The 26,997-nt window shown below is 43.1% G+C and overlaps 1 protein-coding gene across 1 annotated transcript in view; it reads left to right on the top strand.

Annotated features, from left to right (window-relative positions):
* ulk2 (unc-51 like autophagy activating kinase 2) overlaps positions 1–26,980 on the top strand; it is a 38,894-nt gene extending 11,914 nt beyond the window's left edge. Inside the window, exons 4-27 of the mRNA XM_076734766.1 lie at positions 4,116–4,148; positions 6,211–6,247; positions 8,991–9,164; positions 9,933–10,006; positions 10,141–10,242; positions 10,329–10,387; positions 11,142–11,224; positions 11,366–11,416; positions 11,516–11,604; positions 12,094–12,262; positions 13,819–13,876; positions 17,202–17,351; positions 18,996–19,141; positions 19,236–19,316; positions 20,086–20,351; positions 20,445–20,623; positions 21,467–21,576; positions 21,856–21,993; positions 22,107–22,348; positions 22,479–22,657; positions 22,818–22,936; positions 23,166–23,323; positions 23,491–23,626; positions 24,219–26,980. Of these exons, the coding sequence (XP_076590881.1) occupies positions 4,116–4,148; positions 6,211–6,247; positions 8,991–9,164; positions 9,933–10,006; positions 10,141–10,242; positions 10,329–10,387; positions 11,142–11,224; positions 11,366–11,416; positions 11,516–11,604; positions 12,094–12,262; positions 13,819–13,876; positions 17,202–17,351; positions 18,996–19,141; positions 19,236–19,316; positions 20,086–20,351; positions 20,445–20,623; positions 21,467–21,576; positions 21,856–21,993; positions 22,107–22,348; positions 22,479–22,657; positions 22,818–22,936; positions 23,166–23,323; positions 23,491–23,626; positions 24,219–24,283 (2,898 nt within the window). The 3' untranslated portion in view covers positions 24,284–26,980. The remainder of the gene's footprint in view (positions 1–4,115; positions 4,149–6,210; positions 6,248–8,990; positions 9,165–9,932; positions 10,007–10,140; positions 10,243–10,328; positions 10,388–11,141; positions 11,225–11,365; positions 11,417–11,515; positions 11,605–12,093; positions 12,263–13,818; positions 13,877–17,201; positions 17,352–18,995; positions 19,142–19,235; positions 19,317–20,085; positions 20,352–20,444; positions 20,624–21,466; positions 21,577–21,855; positions 21,994–22,106; positions 22,349–22,478; positions 22,658–22,817; positions 22,937–23,165; positions 23,324–23,490; positions 23,627–24,218) is intronic.
* The last annotated feature ends 17 nt before the right edge of the window (positions 26,981–26,997 follow it).

Raw genomic sequence — 26,997 nt, 5'->3', positions numbered from 1 at the left:
AGATCAAAATGAGTGTAGTGTGCTCAGCTGGCGTGGAGGCCACTGTGTCACTCTGTCAGCTTATTAGCTTTTTCCACATCTTTCAGCCACACCTCATGGTTGTCCTCAGCAGATACGAGTAGTCTCCTCCTGAGTAAGCTCCATCCACTGAGGAAGACTGTGAGATGAAGTTGAAAGCACCAGAAAAAGCTGGGAAGTGAGCTTTGAGTAGCTAAGATTATTTTGCCAAACTACTATTTTTAAGGTCAGGAATGGACTTCCTGAATGAATATATGAACCTTCCATTTAAATTTTAAATGAGGCGGCACATTGTAGGTGATGTAATGTACATAATGGTTTTGCCTTCTTTCATTCATTCACTCATTCATTCATCCAGCCTTTATTTAAATGTCAAATGATGTCGAGAGTACAGTTAAAACAGTAATTACGAAGTAGTTAAAGAGAAAACAACAGAACTTTTAAATTAAAAACAGTCACATTTAAGAGCGGAGTAGTTTGTAATCATGGTTGTAAATTGACTTGCAGGCACAATTGAGTTAAGTTTTAGTGTGTGTTGTAAAATGTTCTGTTTGTACAGCATCAAAACTAAAAGCAGTTTACCCAAATTCAAGTGTTTGCATGAGGGTCTTCATCAGATGAACGGGTAAAATAATGACTGTGGGACCTGTTTAACTGCTGCTCATTGGCTCTGTGATTGACACAAACAGAAGCATAAAGAAGTTGTGGAGATAAAAGTTTGTGCCGGTGTAAACAGGAAGAGGAGGGTGGAGCTTTGTTCATGAAATGTTTTGATTTGTCAGCCAATCCTCACAAGAGCTGATGTCGCTCCTGAGGAACATTGTGTTCTAGTCTGGACAGGGGCCCCAGCCACGTGTGTGTGCGTGCGTGTGCATGTGTGTGTGTCTTAATTACACAAGGTATTGAGGGCTGACGTGAAGGGGTCTGAAAAGAAGAAAGGGGCCGTACACGATCTTGGATACTTTCAGGGTTTTTTTTTTTTTGGAGCTCAGTGAGTTTTCCTAGAAAACCTGCAGTATGAACCTCCCTGGCGTCCGTCCACATTCCTTTACAGAACTTTGCTTTCCAGACATTTAACTGACAGGGACAGAAAGTCAGGTAAAGACAGTTGCTGCTCACTGAGGCACTGACAGACAAACCACACATCATCCCCCATGAACATGTGCTCAGTCTGGAACATGTTTGATCAGCACATTAAAATACATGCAAACACAGTCACATGAGTCATGTGAAAATGCAGCAGTGCTGTGTCTCATTACATGGCCTGACGTCTGGCAGGCAGGTGCACCTTTATGGGATGTCCTGTTCTTTTGCATGCTTGACTGAATCAGCAGTGTGTTTACTGTGTGTGGCCACGCACAGCATATCTGTAATAACAAATTGTACACCTACAAAATAATAAACAACCTCCCCACATTACCCAACAAGCAATCCCGACCTTTTGTCCTCATCATATAATTAGTGTTTTCCTGCTGCTGTCGCTGGCAGTCAGCTGTCATTTTGTGCTGTTATGTCAAAGCACAGACTTTACTCCCAAATGACACCAGTTTACTCAGAATACCCCGGATTACGCTTGTTGCTTGCGTGACAAAAGCACGCCAGATCTCCACAAATGCTTAACCTCCCCCCTCCCCAGTACACACACACACACACACACACACACACACACACAACCACACACTCACAAACCCTCCTCCCCACCTCCACCCTCCACAGTTTGGCCATATCCCATCCCCCATATTGTTACATAACCTTGTACTCCTGGAGTTGGAGTGTGACGCAATAACTGAAGGACTAACCAGACACAGTGTTGATTTGGCTCACATTGACTCTTCGCAGTCCGGAGTGTTTTTGTGCTTGTGCCACTTACTTTTCAGCGCTTGTGTATTGGGTTGTCAGTTTTCGTATCTGAAGATAATAAAATCCTCTCATCCTCCCATCCAGCCTCCAGATGGGGTTGCTTGTGAAGCAGCTTCTAACCAGTGTGACAAGGTTATGATGACGGAGGGGCTATTTATATCATAGCTAGTTGGAAATATGTTGTGTTGCAAGGGAGCATTTTGGAGCCCAGTCATCAATGTTCAAAGTCCTCTGATTTTTATTTCAGATGCGGCCAATGTGTGAACAGTACCTTCTAGAAAACATTTGTTCTTGTAAACGGTTCGAGCGGCTGCCACATTCATAACTGTGAGCTGCTACTTCCTCTAAGTCCTCACAAACAAAGGCTGCCCTATGTGCTGCTGTCACCACCTGCCTCTTGAAATTCATCTCACTTCTTAGCAATTAGGAAACAAGCTAAAGTGAGGCAGCTGCAGCTGCCAGAGACGACATGTGAAAGTGCAAAAACACACACTGAATAAAACACAATATTTCTCCAGGCAGCAGGTTTTCTTAGAAGTGCTCACTCTGCTGTTTGTCGATCGTTTGCTCTGACGTTGGGGAGTGGACTCTCAAATTTGTGATTGAGTAAGAATGTTGTTCAGTGATGATGGTCAGTCATCACGAGCATCTACGTCTGTGTGTTTTATGATGAGGCAGTGACATATCCATTACCCTTATCCTCTGCCCCGTGATGACCCAAAGTTTACCCCCATCCCCCCTCCTCCAGATTGACTGGCAGAATACATCCTTATGTAATCCCCCATAGCCCACCCCTCAACACACAGACACACACACATATTCTCACACACATACAGTCAGAATGGATACTGGTGGCCCATCCCCCACCACCACCTGCTCCAGTTGGAGAAATCACTGTAGGACTGGAAAAGACTGAGCTACTTTACCAACCAAACAAACAAGCCTGTTAGCCTGGGGTCACATGTCAGGTGACTCGCATGGTCAAACCACGGTCACCCAGTACTTGTTTATGTGTGGAAGGATTTGAAGGCTGTGAAAAATACTGGACTGTTTTTCTTCTTTTGTGTTCTGCTAGCTAGAAATGCTCCTAGGTGCTGAAGTTGCTATTAGGAATTTTCTATTTTCTTAGTTTGTAGATAAATATGAAAAATTGTGGAAAATTATCCCAGAGTCCAAGGGGAAATCTCATAATTCCTAAATTCAGTTTACTGTCACTATATGACAGTTAAAGGCAGCAAATCCTCTTATTTGACAAACATGGAAAGATTTAGCAGCTAAATGCTTCAGCCCTGAAGGATGTCACATTTCATTGTATTTGTTTAGCGGAAGCTTTTGCAACAATACAGCTTCCATTAAGACAGTTAATAGATAGTTGGCTCATTTGCACTGTGGGGATTTTTTAAGAGCCTATGAACCTTTAGGGAACTCTAGCACCTTACCTGGCTTTAACCACAGTAAAAAGGGTCTAGATTTATGTTATCTGTCATAGTTTCTGACCCCCCAAAAAATCCCTGCACAGGGTGTAGCACTTTCCAATAGTCCAGAAACTATTGGGGAATGTTGCTGATTGGTTGGATACAATCTTAAGGGCTGCTATGACTTGTGCACACTTTCATTTACACAGTAAGCAAGCGCTGGGAGCCACTGCTGTCACTCGTCTAAAAAAAACAACGTACAGCAACGGATCATGCATGTTAAATAAGTTTTCCCACAAAGCAATGTGCTGGTACCCATTTCACCACTTCCTTTGGCATTGTCCCTTCAGCATTAAACGCTCAACAGTTAACTGCCATTTTCATAAAGACCTTTCCACTTCTTGGAAAATGTAGTTTCATTAACATAATAACAGTTTTTGCCTAAAGCGTATTTCCTCAAATGCCACACGCATGTTTACATGTCAGCTGATTTTCAGCTCAGTTTATTGACTAAAGCGAGTCCCATTATGCTTCTTTTGCCAGTGTGTTTGATGTCTATACAGTGCTTTATGTTGACTGGGGTCATTTTTCTATGACTTGTGCCTGTGCAACATATAGAACTATTACCTGTGCCATATGCATTGAGAAGTATTTTCATGACACAAAAATACATGTTCAGGTATAGCATGCTTGTCAAAAATAGCAGGAGGTGGTGTTATGTACTTTTTCACAGGGCTGTTTTCTAATGGCTGTGTGGATGAGCTGACAGCTGCTTCAGGATAAATGACTTCTGTAACTGATTCTGTGTCTCATCTCTTCCAGGAAACACCCAACTCTGTTTTCCTGGTCATGGAGGTAAGCACACAAACGTGACTGTCTGGACATTTCATGAGTCAGAACTTGTATCCTCCTCTCATGTGTTGCCACTCGTGTTTGAGAGTTTGTTTACTATGTTTGTTTATGTACTTGACAGAACTTTAATTTATTAAAAGTAACATACTGTAAGTGATGACATAAATCATTATGAACGAGCTTCAAAACAGTACTCTCAGCATTCATTGGTTTACCCCCAGCACTGGCGGTCAGTGTGTGTTTTTCCCCTCTTGGCAGGCTTCACTGCTGTCATTCCACCTCCCTGTCAATCTTCTCTCATCTATTTTCCTCTTGTTTTCCTTCATATTGTGTCTCTTAGCTTGCTGACAAACCTCACTCTCGGCATCCTCCCCAACTTTCTCCACTCATTTCGCAACACTCTCAGTTGGCTGCAGGGTTGAAAACAAATCATGACAGCGAGTTGCTGACTGAAAATATACCCCCCTGTTTTCTAGGAATCGTGTTCCCCGAAAGCCTTTGCTTAAAATCTTGTTGTGGCCTATTTTTAGACAGCTCTACAGTCTACTCCATTAATAATCCTTTGGAATTTTGTTTGGATCAAGTGTTGTATGACCAGGTTACATTAAGTTGAGGGTATCTACATTACACTGTTTCTTTTTTTCATCATGTTTCCAGAGCTTCCACAGATTGAAGACAATTTGTTTCAGAGAAATGGCTTTTCGTGGTTAGGTCATATTTTTAGTTTTCAGCCATCAAACGGTTTAAGGAATATTGCGAGGGTAATGCCCTTGCTACACTTTGAAGTGTGAATGTCAGTCTGACTGAATCAATGCTGATACCTCATGTTTTGCTTAGCAGGAGAAAGCTTGTCTTACTCAAACATTGTTGGAAGTATCAGATGAAAGTGTTATGAAGAGATGAATGCCCTGAGCCAGGTATAATCCAAATGAAAAGAATACGGTGCCCCTTGAACACTCAGTCTGGAGGGTAAAAACCACAATTCATTCCTTGCAACAATGTTTGAAGGGAAGGGAGATGTGTGTCTTGGAACATTTAGTCCAGCATCCTGCCAGCATACAGTAACAGGCATAGTTTTAACTGGGCTTGGTTATCTTCCATGTAAATTGTAAGGGAATACAATTGTACAATTGTACAGTTCTTCACATGAAGGTGAAGTCGACCAGTGGTTTGGATGCAGATCAGCAAAAGCCAGAATTAATTTCAGCTTCATCACAAGCAAGCAACAGTGGTTTGTGTATTTTCTTGGTGGTGTGATTGATAAAGGGAGGAATGTTGTGTTTTGTGCCTTCTAGCTTCTTGTTTAAGTAGAAACTACAGTAATTTTATGTTTAGGTATCTTTTTCCCAGTGATGTCTAGCAACGCTTTCAAAGTGTTATGTTGTGTCACGCTGCACTTTCACAGCTTCTGTAAATGTGTCCATCACTAGCAGAAAGGTTACAAATGAGTAGATGGTTGGCAAATTAAAGAAAAAAACCTGAATAAATGAGTGTAGAAACATAAAGAATGCAGATTCTTCAGTAGAGGAAGCAAGGACTCAGTCAATGGTTTGGAGATTTGAAAATGATGTAAATACGCTGTGGTAGTCACCAGATTTCAGCCAGATTGAGTTTCAGAGACTAGGAGAGTTTATATCAAGGAGCACTGAATCTCATGATAGATCCATCTGTACATGAAGTTCACCTTAGGAGCTGGGACCTGGGTGAAGCAAGCAGGGGGTTTCCCCATGCAGTGGAAGTGGGCTATGATTCAATTCAGTGTTTGTCTGCACTCATCCAATCAGCAGCTTAGTTTCCTTGAAGCTACCACACCAGCCTCATCTGTCTTCTCTTGCTGTCCCTCTTGAGAACTAACTGCAGTCAGCACAGATGAAGCTGCAGTCATTCAGCAGTTACTTGATCACCCTTTGATAATCTGGGCAAGGATTTGAACAAACCCTTGTGCACATACACACAGACGCTCTCAAACACGCACACACAAGACCAAAATGTGCTTCACAGCTTGTCATTGTTGAAACTGTATTTAATTGTTACTGATAGTGATTGTCTGTCTCCCTGCATACAGTACTGTAACGGAGGTGATCTTGCGGACTATCTGCAAGGTAAGCATCACACTAATCTGTCTGACACACACACACACACACACACACACACGTGTACACACAGAGATTGTTCATCAAAACAGTAAAACACTCGCTAATACAGCAGGAGAGGGAATGCCATGTGACTGCAGCTCTGATGAGTGTAGGTGTGGGAATATGTGCACGTGATTGTGCATTTATTTTCTATGAGTGATGGATGGATTGTGGAATAATGCAAGTCTGTATGTGCGTGGGAACCTCTACAGCTTTGTACGAAGGGTTTGCTCTCTAGTTCAGAGCCAGTCAGCACAGTGTTTAAGCCACTGTGATAGTTTATAACAAACGTTAGCATTTGTAGTTGTAGAGAAAGAAGTTAGCTTAAGTTGAAATGATACATAATGGACAGTGAAAGTGATCTTTAGAGTTTCTGTTTTACTTGGATCAGAACCCCCAAATACCAAGAAATAATAATGAAGAACATAAAACAATCCAAATGTGTACATACTAGTGTGTCCCTCACATGTGATCCAGTCTTCTGTTTGGGCTTGAATTTTGAAATATATAGATTTCCCACCACTGGTTTTGCATAGGAACTGGGTTATCGCCATCTTTATGTTGTCAGAGACATCATGGCCTCAGGGTGGCTCACTCTGACAGATAGGGCGTAAAGTTGCAAGTGAGAAAACCAGAATGTCAAGTTTCGTACTTATGTTTTAACAGTCTGGAGGGTTATTAAATCCATAACCCTTGTAATCCTGGGAGTGAAAGACTTTCCTCTCTTGTCAGTCATTATATAAAACACAGATGAAGCACAAGACAGTTTGCTTAAGAAAGATGTGTTTCGTTACCATAATGAGTTAAATACTTGCTGTTTACAGATTATATGTGCTTGTGGTTCAGTGATAACATGCCATCTGTTTTTGGTAAACACCTATTGCACTTAGTTATATTCATAATTGAGCTTGAAGGTTTATTCTTGACCTTGGACATAGAGTTTGACTTTGACTAAAAATCAGAACTTTTAGCTCTAGTCCTTTTCAGTCACATCACATGTGGTGATTTGGATGAAAGCTCTAGAATATATCCGGTCAATCTGGTCATCTGGTCAAATCTTTGTCATTGATGTACAATAGCTATTCCACATAGAGTAGCTTAACATACATCATCAAAATGTCCTTGTTTGTCAGTGCACATCCTCCATATGCATAAAGCACTTTCCGAATGGTCATCTCACCACATTTGACGCAGATGTTGAGTGTCCAAAGAGAGTCAAAAACTCACTGAGCACTCTAATGTGTTGTTATAGTTACTGTTTCACAGTGTTGAAATCAGGCCAGCTACTGGATTCTCAAATCTCTCCAAATGACTGACACGTTTGCCAATACATCAGTTAGATAACCGCAGGTGTTAGCACCTCTGTTCCATAAAAGCACTGATTGTGTGACTGGAACAGCTCCCTTATCGCTGTACTTTTGCATAGTGTACCTGCCCCACATGTCCACATTTGCAGTTTCCAGAATGGGTCATGGTCAGCCCCATCGGTGACAGGGTGGTCCAGGCGTGGTTGTGAAAGGAAACCTGTGGAGTCATAGTGGTTTAGTGTTCAGAGTGTTACTCTGTTCTGTCCCGACTGGCTGCCCATCTTGATCTCATTAGTCATTTTGACTGTGGGGGGCTGTGTTCACTTCAAGGCTGTGAACACTGCGTAGGTAGCAATCATCTTATATAAGTGGATGTGACTAGTGAATGATTCTACTACTTACACAACTTTTCTAAGTTAGAAATTGATCTACTGAGGGGGGCAGAGAGCAACTAACCCCTTCATTATCAATCGTAGACTAATGTTGATAAGCCTTGGTTTGATCTGTGCCTGCACTGTAATCACAATGGTTTGATAAAGAGAAGAAGAAGGAGAGAGGAATCCTCTTAGTCTCACATCGGATTAGACTTATTTAACTACCACCAGGGAAAAGGACCTTCACTTCCTCAATTTACTCTGTTTACTGCAGGATTATTATTGTAATATGCTAATTGTTGGCTTTAATCAAGTGAGGCTGATTAGCACTTTTTCTGGCTGTAAGAGCAGCCGCAGTGCAAAATTATGCTAATGAGTTTATGCATGTTTTTTTTAATTGTTTTTAAATCTTCTCTGTTCAGATCAAGTAAAACTAGTCATTAATGTACTTCATTAGGCAGCAGGAAGCGCTTGATTAAGATCAATAAGCCAGCCTTAAGACTGTTATCCAGGAGAAAGAGAAAGAGAAGCAAGAAGGTGCATCTTAATGAGCTGATTTCTTTAAAGATGCCCTGTGGAGGTTCCTTGTTAACAAAAAAAAAGTTATTTTACATTTCTAATTTTACAAGTTCTTCTTTCCTCAGAAAACATTTGCGAAGCTGATTGTTCTTCAAATCGTACATTATTTACATCCTTGCTGGCAAGCAGGCACTTTTCTTCGTTGCCTTTGTTGGCACATAGCTACATGTCATGGAGCATCACTACAACCTATCAGTCCACAGAATGGTATGAAACCAGTGGCTGGATTGATCATGCAAATCAGGGACCCACAATAAAAAATACAGTCAGCACTACTAAAAGTCAAAACCTCCACAGAATACTTTAAAGAAGGCAGGTCTGTCACTCCAGAGGAAAGCCATTTTAAGAGTCCTCAGCTGTTTTTACTTCAGCATCAACTAATGTGCACTGACAAATGGCAACAGTCTGATTTTCAAACCTTGGTTACTTTCATTTTTATCTCCTCTTTAGCTAAGGGGACGCTGAGGGAAGACACACTGAGAGTTTTCCTCCAGCAAATTGCTGCAGCCATGCGCATCCTCAACAGCAAAGGAATCATCCACCGTGACCTGAAACCCCAGAACATCCTGCTGTCGTATGTGGGTCGCAAGAAGTCCAACATCAGCGGCATCCGCATCAAAATAGGTGACAGAATTAGATGCAAAAAGTTCTTCATTGGCCTATCGTTCACGTTGAAAGGAATCTACAGTTAGTGGCTGGTGACTTCTGAGTGCTACAGGCTTTCTGAAACTTTACTGCTAATGTAATACCTGCACACCATTTTTTGACATGATGCTAGATTTAATATCAATATAATTATTTATCTCATGTCTTGTAGCAACTCATATGTAGTGTATTACCCACCTCTCAGCTGTTGATCAAGCCGTTACTGTGTCAGAGGGCTGGAACAAGAACACGTGGAGCATCTATTGAATCCAGATTTATGGCTACGGTCCATTTGAAACTGATTAAGCAGCTTCTTAAAAGCCATGCTTTGTTTAGCTGGTGGTACTTTTGAATTCAGAAGCAAAATAATATGCCTTGCAGTGAGTTACTCTTGGTCAGAGGTAGGATGATGGACAAAAATGCTCTGGGCATGGAGGAGATCATTTTATTTGCCATTCTCTGTGTAAATAACCTTGACTATAAAGGAAATAGCTACTTTGCTGTCCACACTCAAAACATCTTATTGTGGAGTTTGAGTTTTGTAATTAATGTGTTTCTGACAACACTGGTGGCGTTTTCCATCACTGGCTTAGCTCTGTTTTGAATGCAAGACTGTTTTCTGCATGTGTTACTGTCTCCAGTGTTTGCCTCCCAGGCATCCTCCAGAGTTCAACAATGGTGGTTTGTGTTATTAGTAATAATAACGCATGTGTACTGACTGGTTTGTCTCATGCTACTGTCCTGCAGCTGACTTTGGCTTTGCACGGTACCTCCAGAGCAACATGATGGCAGCCACACTATGTGGGTCACCTATGTACATGGTCAGTGTGTTTCACTGGATATGTTTTGTGTCTAGAATATCAGCTTAGGTCAGTCATTTTAAAGCAGCCTTTCAGCCTTCTCAGCAGTATGTTGTGTAACTCTCTCTGTTCTGGATCGACCTTTCCTCCTTCAGGCCCCAGAGGTCATCATGTCCCAGAACTACGATGCCAAGGCTGACCTGTGGAGCATAGGGACGGTCATCTACCAGTGTCTGGTTGGCAAGCCACCATTCCAGGTTAATGCTGTGCACAACACACTGGTAACAAATGTGTTTGCAGATGTGTGTGTCTCTGCATCTAATTTCTGTATTAATATCTTTAGGCCAATAGTCCCCAAGACCTGAGGATGTTCTATGAGAAGAACAAGAATCTACAACCTATGTAAGACATCCAACCTCTTGTCTTTTGTTTTCAGGCTCTTTTTAGAGTGTGTGATTTTGGCTGTCCCAGATAAGAGGCAACAATTGTGAAAGAAATTATGATAAAATCTTTGGCACCAGTGCAGAAGGACGATGCTAGTTGATGACACAGCAGACATTCATGGCTCCCAGACAGTGTATCTGCTGACTTTGGTGATGCTTTGTCTCTTCTTCTCGTTCCACCAGCAGGTGGATGTTTTTGTTTTTTAGTCAAATGTCTCAACTTTCAGATGAATTGTCATATTTGGCACACACAGCCCTGTTCCCCTCAGGATGAACTGTAATCACTTTGGTGACTCACCTTGCACCATCATCAGGCTAATACTTAGGCTTATGACCAAATACCTGCAAGACTAATGACATTCCCATCAGCCTCCACTGTATGTGTGCTCACTGCTGATTAGCAACTGCTCAACTAACTTGGGGAACATGGCAAGGTCAGCATTTAGCATTGAGTACAGTCTCACAGAGCCACTGGCATGGCTGTAGACTGCTAGTCTTGTTTCAGTTTACATCATCATGCAACAGTTAACCAGGCATTCTGACATGCCTCAACATTCATGTCTTACAGTCTGACACAGACTGCAACCAAGACCTTATTTGATCCATCTTGCACAATGTTACATGCAACAATCTAGTAAGATTGTTGTTTTTGACCGCCTATAGGCACCCTATGAGAAACAAGGTATTAATGTTTCTATGTTCTTGTTTCCCAGCATCCCAAGGGAGACATCCCCACAACTTAGCGATCTTCTGCTTGGCCTGTTGCAGAGGAATCAGAAAGACAGGATGGACTTTGGTGAGTTGTGACATAATAGTGATATATTGAATATATGTATGTGAACGGTAAATGTATTGTTCAGGTTTGGATTTACGTACTCTGGGGTCTTGACATTACCTTCTCTAATCTGTTCTGTCCCTCTGACCCCTCATTCTGCAGACACATTTTTCAGCCATCCTTTCCTGGAGCCGTCATCCACCATTAAAAAATGTAAGCACAATGACCACATTCCCAGGCAGAATTTACTGTACTACACTTTGACTTCATCCGACTTGAAAACATGCTTAATCGTGTATTTACTGCCCTCAGCGTGTCCAGTGCCGGTCCCCAGCACCTCCAATGCAGTGACGGACAGTTCCTGTGGCAGCTCCCCATGCATCCGCTACAACTCCCCTCCTGTGAGTTTGATCTTACTTTAGAAATCCTCATTCAGAGGGGATTACACTCGCATTGTAAAAGTAATAAATTGTCAACCATGCCACCCTGTTGTGCTCCTGTTGTGCCTGTTTAAACGTGGTGTCCAGAGAGGGAAAACAAACAGACCCTTCGTAAAAATGTATATTTTCATTTTACCAGCAGAATTACCAACACCCGTTTTGCCCCTTTTATTTCGATTCTACTAGTGGAAGCCGAACACTACTGACAATAATAAGTGCACTGCTAGTTATAACAGTGTTTGCACAGTGGCACATCTCATTTCACAGCCGCAGTGGGAATGCTGGGCAAGTCAATTTCCCAGGATGTCAGTGTTCTCTGAAGCAATGTGATTACATTTGTTTGACAGTCAGCACGGCCCTGCCTGGAAGCCTTAATAACGTCATTGAGGAGGCACACTACAACTTAATCTTTTATTCTCCTCTTCCTCCGCTCTGTCTGTGAACACACAGTCTCTCCCGGACATGCAGACGCTAGCAGAAGACGGCCTGTCATCCCCTCCGCTCGGTCCGCCCAACTTCCTGCAGCTGTCCAAAGAGTCTGCAGGGAGCACCAGCAGTAAGAACTCGTCCTGTGATACTGACGACTTTGTCCTGGTGCCTCACATCTCTACTGACAGCTGTAAGTGCCAATACATTTACTATACATATGCATACAGAAATCCCCTAAATTCACTCAGATGTAACTCACTTGATTATGGTGGCAGGTTGGGAATTTGGGTTCTTTATAGTTCACCTGCCATCACTTCTTTTATGGAGAATGCAGTGTTATTACCTGCATGGCTGGACAACATGGCAGAAAATAATCACAGTATGAATTAAGTTACAATACCTGATCAATTTTAAGAACTCAAAATTCCCTAGCAGCACATTCCATGTTTTAAAAATGACCAGGAATTGAAAGAATCATTCATCGTTTGTTTCCAGTCATTTTTATTTCATCAGGAGATAAAGTTATATTTAGCTGAGGGAACACTCATGCCTCCCATGTAACTTAATCAACTTTTGATACCAAAACAATAGCATGTGGTGTGTTCAGCTAACTTGACCAATGCCGCTGTACCTATTTTGTGGGGAGTGGGCTGTCCACTCTTAAAAGACTTTCATATGACTTATTAGAAATTGTTTCTGTGATTCAGTTGGTTGTTAGTGCTTTGGCAGTATATTGAAGTTTCAGATTGTCTTAACAAGCACATTTTCTATCACAATCAGTGTTTATATTGTTTATATTGCCCAGCTCTACGTGGGGCTTTATTACACACACTATATTACACACTGTACATTCAGACAGACGGTTTACACACTGAATGTCAGACGGTCTGGAAGCAGCTATGTAATCCAATAAATGAAGAACCTAAAGCAGTTATCCTTTTCAGAGGGAGCTTTGTTTCTTTTTATCGAGAAGACACTGCCCCACAAAGCCTTACAGGCTACTTTTGTGCAAAATGTCTTTTACTTCAAAGAGACAAGGTTTGCTAATGTCTGGCTGAATGTGGCTGAAATGATCTCTCAATGCATGGTGCAATACTTATTAGTTAGTCAGAGTAAACATGTAGAGAGATAGCAGAAACAGGAGGAACTAATAGTCCAATGAGTACTCATATTGTAATATATAAATAACCTTGAGCCAGCGCATACATGCTGCCTCTTCACATACTTCTTTGTACAGACAATGTGTGTTACACGTGGCCTATGGACACTGAAATAAACACGTTGACATCTGTTCTGTGCAATCCCACACATTCTGCACTCCTTAATAGACACACCATGACTGCAGTACACATGTAGTCAAGTCACATTTACTATCTGACAATGATAACCACAGCACACATGCTCACACACACTCACGCATAGCACATGTCACCAAATCCACAGCCGGTAAATTAGACAGCCCCGAACCATTTCATGCTGTAATTGTATCCATGAGTCCACAAACAGCAGGCACGCACACTTGACCCTCCTGACTGGTAAACTGAACCCTCATGCTCTGCGCCTGATGCAGCACACACAAACACACACCTGCATTTGTTCGTCCTCCACTCAGACAATGAACAAAGTGCAGCATTGGGAGTGTCACCTGGCATTTTGAGTGGCATTTACTCACCTAATTACTGCTGACGTATACATCACTAAATCCTTCTGCACCTTCATCATTCTTTTCTGTCCTTTCCTCCTCAGATGACCAACCAATGGGAGTGGGACGCCGGCCATCCAGTGAGTTCCTCATGTGTGGAGGGTGAGTATGATGCTATTGACGCCTTTGTAACAAACTTTGTATGATCATGAGAAACTAAAAGCCTCTACTGAACCTCAGAAAACAGTTTTAACTCACCTAATAGTTGTTGTGGTAGATTAGCAGCACTTAAATGCAAACAGATAAAAGACAAAAATACAAGAGTTTTGTAAACACCCATGTCATCTCACGTGCTGTTCTTGACAGTCATCAGCGTAACTCAAAATAAACCCTTGCTGGTAGCTATAAATAAAGACAATAAGTTCTAGACAGAGAAATTAAAACTCTACAGGAATCCTGATTCAATCAGCAAAATAGCTGTGGGAGGCATTGTTGCGTGCACAATAAATGAACAAAGTTACAGGTGTAGTTTAAAAACTTGGTGAAATAAAATTAGTAGCTTTCTTGCTGAGAATTAATCGGTTAGTTTATCTTACTGGCTTTTTATTATCTATTATTTGCTTAGAAAATTCCAAAGGGCATGAAAAGGGCCTGTAAAGCCTCTCTGAATGCTGCAGATACTGTATCATAATTGAAATGTAGCCCAGTGTGGCTAATTTATCAGGCGCGGTTCATCGAGTATGAACTGGATGTTGACAAGAGTCAGAGAAAAAAATAGCCTGACTATGCGATGGAAGTGTGACATGATGCTGTGAGTCAGATTCCATTTCACACACAGCCTTGAGTTCACATGTGTGTATGTGTGGAAGGTCATGTCATCAGTTCTTTGTGTGCTTTTAACGAGGCTTCCTTTGTTTCTTTGTTTCACGGCTTCTGGCTCTCTGACCACCAGCAAAACAACCTCCTCTCAGATTTACACCAGATGTCACACAAACTCACCGTCCATTTGTCATGAGTGAATTCTTCTTCACTCCTCCAAAATCTACATGATTAGCGAGTTATGAATCACAAGTTGAGCCAAACAACAAGGTGGTTCTGTGCTAAATAAAGCACCCGACCCACCGAGGCCTGTGGGATAAGAATAGATTCGCACACTCGCCAGAACTCGCCTGCAACTGTTACTGTGCCTCAGCTGTGTATTAAAAGATCAAAACATCCTCACATGTACTGCGACCATGTTGTTTTAACACTGCAGCATTTACTGACCTCTTTAGTAGAATGAGGTAGAATTAGTAGAATATGTTGCTGATGAGACAAATAGATGCTGAGGTTTTGTGTCACTCGAAGCAGGAGGAAATGTTACTGGAACAGGAGGAAATGGGGGAATGTTGGGAACACTCATTGGGTGCTGCAGTGAGTAGGACGGTATATGTGGGATTGAGTCAAAATGAGCTATAGTGTGTGTGCGTGTGTTTATGAAAATGAAACACCCAGCTCAGCCAGTGCAACAATGGGTCATTGATGTGTTTTTAATAGTCTAACAACCGTGGAGCTGTATGGCACAGAGGATATATCAGGCCTTGGATACAGACCCAGTACTTGGTAGTGGGACATATTCATTGTTGCTCTTTTCGTAGGATTTGTTGACAATAGGATCACTATTGAATGATGTTGGATTTGTGTATTAAATGCTGCTTAGTATATTTTTAAATGCAACAATAGTTGTCATACCTACTGCACAACTGGACGTCATGTCCACCAGTTATTTTCCTGCAGTATATAGTCTCAGAAGTCTTACTAGCTTGTGTGAAAACTTCACAGTCTGCTAGTAAGACTGCTAGTAAAACTTCATCAGTCTGTTTTTGTTCTTTCTCCCTCTCCCTTAATTAATGACCTACAGCCAGATGCTGCTTTCCTCTTCTTCTATCTCCCTGCTTTCCCGTTTGCATGTGTAAACAGCCTGAAGCCAAACGGCTCTCTCCCCTCTCTGTTCCCCTTTCTGTGACACTCACTCTGTTTTGTCTTTGTTGGTGTTCTGCCTCATCCTCCTCTAACCGTTCATGCTCCAAGCTCTACTCCCTCCCTCTGCTGTCCTTTTAATGGCTTTCTCTGTAGCAATAACTCTTTCCTGCTTACATAAATTAGTTAACCATTGACACAGGAGGAACCAATTTTTTCTTCATTACAGGAGTTGTCCCTTGCAATTTAGGAACACCAGCCAGCTCCTAGAGCTCCTAAATCACAGCCTTGTTTATCCTTTGCACCCTGTGTGTCTTAAATTGAGTGGATTCAAGGAAGGAGATAGAGGGTGGGAGAGGAACAGAGTGTGGGCTTGGGGAGATGGGGAGAGGAGCAGGATGTCTGGAGAGACATGATCATCATAATGAAAGCGGAAGATTAGGGGAAAAAAAGAAACACGATGTAAGCAAATGGAGGAGATGAATGTGGAGAAACAGAAGTGACAAATCACAAAAAAGAAAAGGCCTGAGTTGTTTGATCCCATCCCCCTTTCCTGTGCTGCTCGGAATAACCAGGTCAGTGGAGAAGCAAGTGGCTTTCAGATTCAGTGTCTCTCTTCTTTCCACTCTTTAAAAAGCAGCTGTTCACTGACCTACAAACTCCATGTCTTTTTAACAAGGGGACAATGGCACTCAACATTCTACTCCATATTAAGCCTCGGCTGGGATCAATAAAGCTTTTTGCAAGCTGGAGAAAGCCTCCGTCATGGATTACTGTATCAAATCTCCTCTCGACCGGTGCTCAGTCTATAGAGAGGGATAGCATGTGGTCGGGTTTATATGTCAGAATTGCCGAAATCCAACAAAGCAACTGCTCTCTGGTTCTTTGTCTGGACTAGTCTTCGCCTCACGTGTCCTCCTCTCTCCCTTGCAGACCCTCCCAAGCATCAGATCATTACATAATACTGGTTTCCAACTGGTGCTGCTCTCTAACGGCCATTTCCTGCACTCTGCTTTTTTTCTCTGCATTCCATATGTAAACAAAGACCCTCTGTGCATGATTCAGTCATGGCTTTATGTTTGAGAACATTTTGTCTCCTCTAGAATAACAAAAGAATGCAAATGAGCTATATCTTTGCACTTCCCCTGCTGTGTCTGCTGAACACAGAGGATGTGTCTGGCACGTGCCATTGGCCAGCCCTGCCCTCAGCCGAACGAGCTTAAAGCTGATTGGTGCTGCTTTTGTGTTTACATGGAAGCCCGGCCCCCTTTTTTTCACCCACTGACTCTGCTCTCATGATCAGCAAAGCTAAACTTAAGTTCCTCGACCTGCCTCCACACCGAAGTAAAGAAAGAACTCAAAGCTGTCGAAACAAAGTCCCTACAAGTTCTACTCAGAACGATATTGGTAGAACTTTGGAGATTTAAGGTATTATGGCGATTGACACCCCTGATGGTGTCGTGGAGAGATAGCGGGAGCCTCGAGCAGACTGGCTAACCGCTCTCGTCTCCCGGATCTTCCCCGCCAGGCAGCCGCAGCCCACTTCAGGACAGCTTCCCATGGTGTCCCCACGGGCCGAGACCACCCCCATCCCTGTTCCCACCCAGATCCGAAACTACCAGCGCATCAAGCAAAACCTGTCCAGCAGCCCGACAACCACGCTGTACAGCTCCCCCAGGTAAGAGCCACCTCTGCCGTGTCTGAGGGTGAAGGAAGTGCCCTTACTGGTCCTGACAACGCAGTGCAATTTGTGTCTTTTAAGTGATTAGTAATGCAACACCTGGAACGGGCACCTGTTTGTTGATGTTAACCTGTGACTAAGGGTTTACTCACCATGTGGGAGTGAACCTTTAGGCTAGGTGTTGAAAACCCGGCCTGCTTTTTCGTCAGCCATTAGGTTTCACTGAAATTACATCAGCCAAGTGCCAGTTTGAGTTTGTGGCCTCCCAACATGTTGCTGGGAGGGTTTGTTTGAGGCTTTATGTGGAGATAAAGCAGATGGGAGGGCAGAGGAAGAAAGAAGAGTGGCACCTAGTTTCACAGGGAGATTAGTTGTGTTGTTCCTATTGACAGCCTGCTGTCTGAGAAGGAGAACAGGAGAGGTACTGTAAGCTAATCAGCTGCATTCTATTGCTAATGTGTTTATTATTTAACAGTTGTATTGTTTTGGATTCTGTGTGGGCTTGTGTTCATCTGGTGCTCTGCTGGCATTGCCATTAAATTCCTCCTGTGGCGACTGTAGCTCTGAAGATAAGGATTTGCTTAACGTTTCTTGTTCGGGTGACCTCTTTGCACCCATGGGAGTTAGATCCAGGAGAACAGGTAGCGTCCCTCTCACCATCTGCCCTAGCTGTGCTTCTTTGTTCAGCTGTCCCACTGTCCAGCTGACAGCTGTCTGTCCCTTTGACCTGCCAGAAGCCCTTCTTAATGTCTCTGTATTGTTATTCTCACTTTAAGGAACAAGAATGTGACAGGAACTTGATGGATCTTAATTTTGCTCTGTTGCACAGATAACGCCAGATTCTAAGATAAGGCTGGAAACCAGAAAGAGGAAGAAGGGTAATTCGTGTTGAGCTTTTCATATGAGCTCTTAATATTAGCCAGCATTTACAGAGAGATTACTAGTAAGATATGTACCTGTCACTTGTTTTGTTTAATGGCTGCCCTTTTTTTTTCTTTCAACATCTTGCACACACATGATAATGTGGGCAACATTACATGCATTCCTGCTGCTGGTTTCAGCTGCTAACCCTGATTGACAGGCAACAGACCTAGCAAGCAAACATAGCAATGTTCACACAAACAAACAAAAATACATTCAGCAAATTTGTTCGACCTCAGGGATAAACACTTCTTGTAAACAAATACTGGGCACCTTTAGTGAAATCTATTTCTTCAGAGCAATTGATTGAATTTTTCCAATTGTGATTCACAGACCTCAGATGATGTAGTGAATCTCATAAGGTCCCACTGGATATTGTAACTGTACTAAATATTTTGTGTGATAGATTTGAGATGAGTACAGCACATGCTCTCACACATGCTTTGTTTCTGTGTGATTTAGAACTGCATTGAGGTGTTGTACAGTTCTTGCAGTCGTCTGCAGTTGTCTGGAATTGTCTCAGCAGCCAAACAAGTATTTATTAACTGGCAAAACTGGTTGAAGTCAGCCAAAGGGAGAAGAAATGAGAGACTTGGGAGGGGGTAGTTGAATAACTGTATCTGGAGAATTGTCATTTATTGTTCGTTACTTAACTCTTACATCAACTCGAATAGTGTTCTCGTGGTTCTGTAAACTGAGTGACTTTTACTTGTACTTTAGGTCTGGCACAGTGAGACGCTCCAACACCAGTCCGATGGGGTTTCCCAAGGTGGGCTCGGGGTCCCCCAGCTCTGGAGACGTCCCTCAGACAGTAGGCAGGCGTCTCTCCACTGGCAGCTCCCGGCCCTACTCCCCCTCACCTCTTGGTAAGGACATGTCTAGACAGCTTTTTAATATCACCTTCCAGACATGAGTCGAACCAGAAGCTCACAGTGAAGATAATTGTGTTTGTGTTTGCAGTGGGCACCATCCCTGAGCAGCTCGGTCACTGCTGCTGTCACCTGCAGAGCCACGAACCTCGCAGCCGCAGCTCCTCAGGAGGTCAGTCCACCAGCAAAACCAGCTGCCCTCTGTAAAGCCTGGTCACTGGGTTAACCCACATCTGACTGTGCCAACCTGTTCACTTAGATAAGATTCGCCTTTAATGGTTCTGTCGTTGTTGAAACAGCAAACTACTTCGTCAGTTTATGTTAAAGAAAATGGAGAATACGTGGTAATTTAGCAAATGCGGGGTGTGAAAGCAGCCACAGACAGCAGCCAGGTAGGATGAAAGAAATTGTAGGATGACAGAACACTGACTCAAATATATGCAGCCCTGTTTAGAATAGGCAGTATTAGCATTATCTGCAGTTAGTAGTTGTTGTTTTGATGTTCTGCTGTGTGTCATAGCTTTATTATTGACAAGGTGCATGAGTCACCGTGAATCATGGTCTTTTTAAAAGCCTCTGATGCTGCTGTCCTATTAACACTGCAGACGTCTTACAACTTCTCTGTTTGTGTCAAGAGGTTTGCTGTCATGGTGACCACTCTTCTAAAAGAGGGAAGCACTGTCTGAAATGAGGCTTCAGTCAGACATAGAACAGGACTTTGTCCCCTTTTTGGAAAGCCACACAAACAAGCAGATTTAATGACCAACACAGAGTCTCTGTGAAAAGTGTCAGAGCTATCTTACTTTCACTCGTCAGTAGAAACAGTGTGACTTAGCAAAGCTTAAGGTGTCACTAGTAGCATTACTCCCTGCTATTTTTTTTGCCCCTGTGTAAAGTTTAGAGCTGAACCACTTCTAACTCAGTCCCTCTGTCTTCTCTAGGTTCCCCTGTCCCATCTTCTCAGCTTCTGGGGGCTCGGCTGCAGAGCGCCCCCACACTAACAGAGGTCTACCAGACCAGGCAGAAACTTCACAAGCAGTTATCAGACCCTGTTCAGCCTTCCTCCTCTTCCTGTAGCCACTCCCCTCAGCTCGGCCGACCGGCCAACCTCGGCTCCTCCCCAACCAAGCTCCTTGGCTCTTCCCCGCGCACATCCGACTGGCTGCAGAAGTCCCCGCTGCCCACCATCATTGGCTCCCCAACTAAGGTCAGTGCAGGTGTTAAATTTACAGATAGTCAATACCAAATCATCTAAAATATCAGCTGTTAATGTTTCCCTGTTTCATCTTTTTTCTTTCAGACTATTTCAGCACCATTTAAGATCCCCAAAACGCAGGCATCCTGTAACTTGATGGCACTGGCTGATAGCCCCGTGCCCACCAAGACATTGGCAGATGCCCGGGATATCTGTGTTCACCACTACAGCCCGTACCTCACGGGACGCCCAGCCGCTCCTGAGGCCAGCAGGACTTTTGGCAGGTAGGATTGACTGAAAGAAGCACATCCTCTATCCGTCTCCTTCTCTTGCCTACAGTCTCCATCACTTTTCTTCATCCATCTCAGCTTCCATTTTATTATATGTTAGACTGATAAATTAATGTCCATGTATGGCTCTGGTCTGGTCATTGGGGTTCATCTCTCATAAGATGGACATGATGCTGTCACAGTTTTTTTACATGCAGTATTTATAGCCCTTAACCGTAATGAAATGTGATGTGACACTTTGGACTGGATGTAATTTTTATTGACTTACTTCTTTGTTTGCTTGCATGTCTCATTACTTCTGCTACTGTCTGTGGTGAGAATGTGTGTGTGTGTGTGTGTGTTTGTTTCTGTGTGTGTGTATGCATGTGGTTGAGGGTGTGTGTTAGTACACATGGGGGGTGGGAGGGTTGGGTTTTTCATGTTATTCTGTTTTTATTTATATTGTTTTTAACTCTTGTAAAGCACTTTGTGTTGCACTATGTATGAAAAGTGCTATATAAATAAAGTTTGATTTGATTTGATTTGATTTATTTTGCTGGGTTTAAATTGAATTTTCTACTTTCACGCTGACTACATTCCCTTCTTTTCATTTCCATGCAAGCAAAACACATTTTTGGGTCTAACATTGAGTGCTTCTAAACAGACCTTTGACTATCTCATTTATGTCATGTGTATTACATGACATGCCAGTTTTTAGAGGAAAGGTCACTGGCTCGGTGCAGCAGCCTCTTCGAACGTCATTCTAAAGATGATGTAATGATGAAAGTCCTCCTGTGTCTTTACTCTTTACAGTGTGACTTCACTTTGTCCACTGTTTGACATGTGATTTTCCTGCAGATCGGTTAGCACGGGTCGTCTGGCTGAGCAGCCAATCAGAATCACTCTGGGTGGGCAGGCCTATCAGGGCAGCACTGACAGCTTGAACACAGAGCGACCCATGGACACAGGTATGGGCACATTGATACACACACGATGAACAGTGTTTACCACCGGTTGCCCGTGGTCATTTAGTCAATATGTGGACTTACTAATGTCTGTATGCTTCCATATAAAAAGTTCTGTATAAACATAATATCAAAGTGATTCTGGTTCTTCATACAGTGTACTGAATGCAGCTTTTTCTATAGCTATGAAGTGTAATTTAAACTGAAGTGAAATTTAAGCTTGATTCAAACATCAACTTTGTATGAGAGAGAAATAAACAGGTAAATTTCCTCTTCCCAAAGCCCCTGCAGGTCCCAGCGGGCTGGCTCAGGGTGGCTCAGCAAGTCCCCGTACTGTCCTTTTCACTGTGGGTTCACCGCCCAACAGCTGCACTCCTCCTACCTGCAGCCATCTGGGCTCGCGACCACGAACCACCTCAGGTGAGGACCCTCACATAAGATGAACCAGTATGCAGTCCGGTGGTCTTTTTGAAGGTATTGCTCGGTCATATTTATCTCTCGATCCTCTGCTCTCCCCCCCGTCCTTCTCTCAGTGGGCTCCAACAGTTCGGCCGGCTCCCTGTGCTCCACCAGTGGTCGGGTCTATGTTGGATCTCCTCCAGCCATGGCCATGGGCTCCTCCCCTCCAGGAGGCTTTGTGGGTGGGCAGATTGTCCCCCACCCTGAGGGGGCACCCAGCAGCCTGCGCTACGTCCCCTATGGGACCTCCCCTCCCAGCTTGGAGGGATTCATCACATTCGAAGCCCCTGAACTGCCGGAGGAGACCCTCATGGAGGTGAGGGGGTGTGAGGTTTCTTGTTTTGTGTCTGATTCACATCTTTTAGAAAGAATATTGATGAATCGGACAACATCATTAATAATCTTCCTGTGTGTTTTATCTTTAATCTTTATAATTCATGGTACAGCGCGAGCATACAGACACCCTAATGCACCTACGGATGATGCTTTCATTCACCGACTGTGTCCTGGAGATGGCGGCAGTTCGAGCTGGAGGGACGGAGCTTGGTGTGTCTGCGGCCTCCCTCTACCCTCCCCAGGACAGTGTGGTTGTGGACCAGATCAGCCAGCTCAGCAAAGAGTGGGGGTAAAGAATCAAGAATACTCAAATCTCCTCTGACCTTATGATAATCTCACCCAATTAATAATAGCATGTGGTCTGAGGAGGCTCTTTGTTCACTGGTGTTGCTGCAGTGTTTAATCTTTTCCATCTGTCTCATATACTATGATTGTGCTGCCCCCTACAGGCAGGTGGAGCAGTTGGTACTCTACATGAAGGCAGCTCAGCTCCTGGCTTCCTCCCTCCATCTGGCCAAGGCTCAGATTAAATCAGCCAAACTCAATCCTTCCACTGCTGTCAAACAGGGTAAGGACATTTCGGATGTCGTCTCTCATTAGTTGAATTAAACTCTGGTCAGTGCATTATACTGGAAACTGTGGTTGACTAGCAGGAGGAATGTTGCTCTAAAACTTACCTGTGTCTATTTACTTAATATTTACTGCATATTCACTTAATAGTGAGACAAACATGTCATTTTGAAATACATGTATCTACTCCTGCAAGGAAGAACTAATCCCTCTCCCTGTCCTCTCAGTGGTGAAGAATCTGAACGAGCGTTACAAAAGCTGCATCTCCCTCTGCCGGCAGCTGACTGACAAACTCAACCACTTCTTCTCTGATAAGCAGCGCTTTGTGGACGAGATCAACAGCGTCACAGCAGAGAAGCTCATCTACAATCATGCTGTGGAGATGGTGAGTCTCAGATACACAGTCCAGGGCTTAAAGAGACAAAGGGAGTTTAGTGTTGTGTTGATTCTCATCATTTCCACCAGGTTTTTCAAATGATCTGTTCAGTAAAGTGCAGCTGGAATCTATACTGGCCTGCCTAATGTCATGTTGTGTGTTTATGTGTGTGTCAGGTTCAGTCAGCAGCTCTGGATGAGATGTTCAAGCAGACAGAAGACATAGCGTACCGCTACAGCAAGGCTGCCATGCTGCTAGACGGCCTGTCCAAGATCCTGCAGGACCCCACTGACATTGAGAACGTTGTCAAGTGTGAGTACCAACGCTGAGAGGCACCCACACACTCACAGTATTACACATCATTCACCATTTCTCTCATGCTCAGAAAACATGGGGAAAACACTGTTTGGTTTAAGGATGGGAATGCCACCATCTGAATGAATGCGGTGTGTAAATATGTTCCAGAAATCAAGCCAGATATTTGCTGATTTCTTATAGCAGGACTTGAAGCTCTGCAGTTTGAAAGTCATCTGTGTGCCCTCAGGGCCATTTTTTGTGAATGAAACTTGTCCATAAAAATAGAGCAGACTGTAGTTGTTTATAGCAATTTGGATGTGGGTGTTCACGCTAATGATCAAACCTCATTAACACACACCTCCTCATGAATAGGTGGCATTCATTGACCTGAAATGAGTGATCTACAAAAATGTTGTGAAGAAAGTTTGCTGAATCTGACTTAACACTCTTGTGTGAGAGTAGGACAGGATTATATGGAAGGTTGTTGCATCAGACCAATTGTCTCGAGCAGACCTGTTGTCTGTGTAGATACTGAATTTTGCTTATGTAAGTGTTTGCTTTAACAACTTCTGTTAATACCTTCTTGTTTTGTGTATTTTCCCTGCAGACAAGGCGAGCGTGGACCGCAGGATCTCAGCCCTCTGCTACTGCACTGTCACGCTGTATGAGTAGCAGCCCTCGCATAAACACACACACAGAGGGACCACGTCCTGAGACTGTTTGACTACCATCCTCACAAAGCCGCTGTTCCTCCTGTAGCAGTTTGAGCACTTTTCATTTGATAGGTTTCATCTGTTTTTATCATCAGTTAGTTTTACTGGCTGCATCATGGACTGAACTGTGACAAGCGACTGATGCACAAATCTACAACCAAAGATGACATTGGATCCAGAAACAAAAGGCTGAAACCGGATGTGGACATAGTGGATGCACTTTGAAGTGCATTGTTTTCATACACTATAATGGTGATCCTGTTGAACCTGATCAACTTCTATATATATATATATATATGTCCATCTTTAAGGATATCATTTTTTTACCAGAAGAAAAAGAGGATGGACAGGGCTATGAGACTGTGGACTTCAAGAGACTCGAGCTCCCCATGAAGCAGTTCATCTTTTTAAAATCCTGCGTACTACTACGAGATAACTGGTTATTTACTCTGTGTTTAAGTTGTTATTGTTCTTATTTATTGGTTCAGAAGAACATGGATGTTTGAGTCTCCTGCCTATCTTGAACACCTCAAGTATTGGAGTGGAAGGAAATGGAAGAAATTAGCAAAAGGCTTAAGGCCGATCACTGTAACAGATCCAACTCACAAACATTGTAGACTTTTACATAAAAACACAAACTCCTGTTACAAAAACTAGACAGCCGTGTGAGCAAAGGAACCTGTAGATTTGTAATTGCTTTGTTTTTATTTTTCTTGTGTTGCTAGCTCAAGCACTTTACTGTGGATTGAGAGGAGGAGACGTCTATCTGTACAAGTTCTGAGGGTAGAAATGTGAAGCCAGGGGAAGGGTTTTCTAATCACTCCTGCCCCCATCCTAAAAACTCACCTGCTCTGTGTGCATGATCAACAAGTCTTCAGAAGGCAGAGCAACCAGGGAAACTCAGGACAGCCAAGACAAATTGGCTTCAGCTCAACTTTGCAGGGCCCCGACTATTAAAGATCAACTGGACGTTTGACAGAACCACTTTTCTCTTGGATTGAATTCACAGATGCAGTTGTTCTCAAACATCAAAGCGACATAATTTATAAAAGTACAAGACAAGACAAATCACAGAAAAATACAGAGCTGGCATGGTGACTTGTTGATTATGTTGAGGAGGGGTTAAGGTGGGGTGACAGTGGCTCACTCTGCTCACATTGTCATAAGGCGTGTAGGCTCAGATGTTCAGAAGAAAAGCAGAACTTGAGATCCTCTGCAGTGGCGACAGGCCCTTCTGTCCCCACTGCAGTGCTGAACAACCAATCAGGTGTCCACTTTCAACCCTGATGGAGTTAATTGTGAAACTGAATGGTCATATTACTTGACACATTACCTTAATAATAAGTTTCGTTTTACTAAAATACTACAGCTTTTTATGTTCTGTCAGTATCTGTAGCTAATTTTTTTTTAACAAAACTTGATGTTTGCAAACTTGTATATGTATGTGGTGCATGTGGTGATTCCTTTCCCCTCTTTTTGGGAGGGGAGTGTGTGTGTGTGTGTGTGTGTGTGTGTGTGTGTGTGTGTGTGTGTGTGTGTGTGTGAGATCACAGTTTGCGTTTTCAGGGCATCGATGATACCATCAGACGCCCTGCCTGTCAGTCAAAGAGCACAAATCTTTATATGTACATAGATGAATTTGATACATTTTATTCATGTCTGCCAAGGGTTTGATAAGGAAACCTACTTTGGCACAATAGGGGTGTGCCAAAGAAGAAATTAAAACTTGTGGCAGCTCCAGAACTTTCCAGAGAACTCTTTCTACCAGGACTGTTCATTGTCGAGGTCAAGATACACATTTGTTCAGTGGCTCTCATGAAATTTTCTGAAATGAGCGTGATGTCTTCAGATTTCATACTCATTTTCCCAAATTTTGTGATACTTCGGTTTCTCACAATCTGCACTGCCTAGCATCCACTCAGTCTGCCTCCCCTCAAGTCGTCTGCTGTGCTCCCAACAGTGTATGTACTGTATGTATATATGAGTGTATATATACACACGTGTACTTGCCAGGTGTGCATTAAGGCCAGTAGTATACAGTTACCGATGGAAAAGGAGGTGCCTTCTTCTTGTGAAAGCAGGCGTGGGCCTACTCCTCTGTACATGTGTGAATAAATTCTTTTTCTGTGTAAAAATGTGTATAAATGCATTCACAGGCACCCAGCAGTCTCTGGGCCTGTTCCTCTGATGTACTGTTCTTATTCCTAGACATATCTGGGTTTCAGTTTCCGTCATCCTCATCATGAGCACTCTGAACCACATGAAGCCTTTTATTGCACGCAGTGTGAAGAGGGGCAAATGAAAGCTGATGGAAACCCACCTGAATCTTTACTCTGTACCATTTGGACTGTAACTGAAGTTGGACTGTTTTAGATAAAGCATGGGTACCAAGTCTGCATTTTACCCCATAGAACCTCTAGAATCTTGAATGTATGTACCCTGTTACCCGTACCCTTTTGCGCCTCTCCAGCTTGATCTGAATGCATTTTGAAGAACCCCGCTGTCAGTCATGACCCTGAAAATGCAACACTTTCCAAGCACCGATTTTTCAAAGAGAAATGTTAAAGTTATACTTGTGTCTCTCACCAAGGAGTGTCTCTCTTTGTTCTTTATGGAACACAAATACAGTCTTTGTTATTAAAAAGAGAAAACAGAAGATGTCTTGCCTTGTTT

This window comes from Chaetodon auriga, chromosome 7 (genome assembly GCF_051107435.1).
Source record: "Chaetodon auriga isolate fChaAug3 chromosome 7, fChaAug3.hap1, whole genome shotgun sequence".
In the NCBI taxonomy this organism is placed as follows: domain Eukaryota; kingdom Metazoa; phylum Chordata; class Actinopteri; order Chaetodontiformes; family Chaetodontidae; genus Chaetodon; species Chaetodon auriga.
This window is presented reverse-complemented; position numbering and strand designations above follow the sequence as displayed.